This window comes from Aplysia californica, unplaced genomic scaffold (assembly GCF_000002075.1).
Source record: "Aplysia californica isolate F4 #8 unplaced genomic scaffold, AplCal3.0 scaffold01064, whole genome shotgun sequence".
NCBI classification, from domain to species: Eukaryota; Metazoa; Mollusca; class Gastropoda; order Aplysiida; family Aplysiidae; genus Aplysia; species Aplysia californica.
The window spans coordinates 89,353-91,197 of NW_004798334.1; the positions used below are offsets into that span (position 1 = coordinate 89,353).

At 41.7% G+C, this 1,845-nt stretch overlaps 1 protein-coding gene across 1 annotated transcript in view; it reads right to left on the reverse strand.

The window, feature by feature from the left end:
• Positions 1 to 317: 317 nt before the first annotated feature.
• Positions 318 to 1,845, reverse strand: part of LOC106013622 (cytochrome P450 3A41-like) — a 3,022-nt gene continuing 1,494 nt past the window's right edge. Inside the window, exon 3 of the mRNA XM_035973221.1 lies at positions 318 to 635. Within this exon, the coding sequence (XP_035829114.1) occupies positions 318 to 635 (318 nt within the window). The remainder of the gene's footprint in view (positions 636 to 1,845) is intronic.

Here is a 1,845-nt window from a genome sequence, read left to right on the forward strand (position 1 = left end):
TTTTTAAAAGTTTTAGTAAGAGTTTTACGGCAATTGCAACACAAAAAGCACTTCTAGAATCGTCAGAACATGTAAAGTTGAAAGTAAAGTTGTTCCTGCACCCGAACAATATTATAGAGAGATGAAGCTCAATTGGAACGAGCTAGGAAGGATGGCCCAGGACAGAGATAATGGAAGGAGCTTATATGTGGCCTATACCCTGCCAGAGTGGAAGGCTTTGATGATGATGATAGCACATAATTTCTGTACTCATCTTTTTAGTTTTCGTAAGAGTTTTAAGCAACTTGTAACACAATAAGGTTATTTAAGTGCTGTCCTCATCTTTGACACACCATGGGAACCATTACGCAAACTCCCTTCGGGATTCGGACCCCCTGTATTTCAACCTCTTTGTTGCAAATACGGTCAAGTAAGAACCCAGGCGGAAACATCCTGATAGCTTCGTTGAGACACATATCCAAGTACTTCAGAGACTGTATGTCGTCGTAATCCGGGAACTTTCCGCCCAGAACTTCTTCCACTTCCGCCTGTGCCTTGTGGAGACACTCTGAGTTCATGGCCAGAAGGAACAAGGTGAAGGTCATGGCGCTAGACACTGTCTCGTAGCCGGCCATGGTGAAGATGATGGCTTGTCCCTGGGGAAGTTTAGTTAGAGCAAATATTTTACGGCACTTGCAGCTTAGATAAGTCATGTTACGAGAGAGTAACATTCAAAGAAAGAAAGAGTTTTAAGGCATTTACGGCATAGATAAGTCATATTACAAGAGAGTAATATTCAAAGAGGGTAAGAGTTTTGCAGTACTTGTAAAACAATAAGGTTATAAAAGTGCCGAAGATTAGAGGTGTTACAAGAGAGTAAAAAACACAAAAAAGAAGGAGGAGATATCAGGACGACATCAGTAGATATTTGATGGGAAAAGAGGAACAAACCACACAATAGCACCCGCTTATCAACTAAACACTAGGAAACCACTCAAACATATGTTAGAATATATTAGTATATAATAAGGAGTACAGCCTGATAAAGGCAGGAGGAGCAGCCTGTGTGACCCCATCAGACGCTGTAAAACTAGCTTAGTTTTAGTAAGGTTTTACAGCGATCGCAACTGCATAGGTCACATGAGCGCCAAGAGGTGGATGTCAACAGAGAAGTGCAAATGGGGAATCAGGCTTACTCTGCTCACCTCTCTTGCCTCAACAGCACAAAGTCTGCTTTGCATATCAAGGCATCCCGGAAATAGCAGTTCACAAGAGTGACAAATATACAAAAGAAGTAGAGGGAAAATGACGATAGTAAGGATGAGGAAAGAAAAAGTTGCAGTTCCCCCTATGTTGTTCCGGCACAGTATGAGCATGGCAATAATAATTAATCATTCCATATACAATTCTACTGTGCATAAGAACATGTTAATATCCCCCCTTTGGGAATGGCCTAAAGACACTTCAGTCAGTGGCACTGCCCGGGGGGGGGGAGGACAAAAGTTGTGCTCAGTGTGATTCTGTAGTTTGACTTTTGCTTTATTTGTAAGTACGGTATTATGTCATCTGTGTTCGAATCTAACAGGGTATCCATCAAATAAGGTCAAACACTTCTTTTGTCTGATGTTATGTACGCCATAGACGTAATTGCAATTGGAGATGATAATATAAGTTTTAAAATACACTCTGCATCAAAAAGTTGAGCAATTCAAGATAATTAGAAGATGTGTGTGTGTGTGTGTGTGTGCGTGTATGTGTGTGTATGTGCGTGTGTGCATGCGTTTGTGAGTGTGTGTGTGTGTGTGTGTGTGTGTGTGTGTGTGTGTGTGTGTTTGTGTGGGTGTGGGTGGGTGCGTGTGTGTGCGT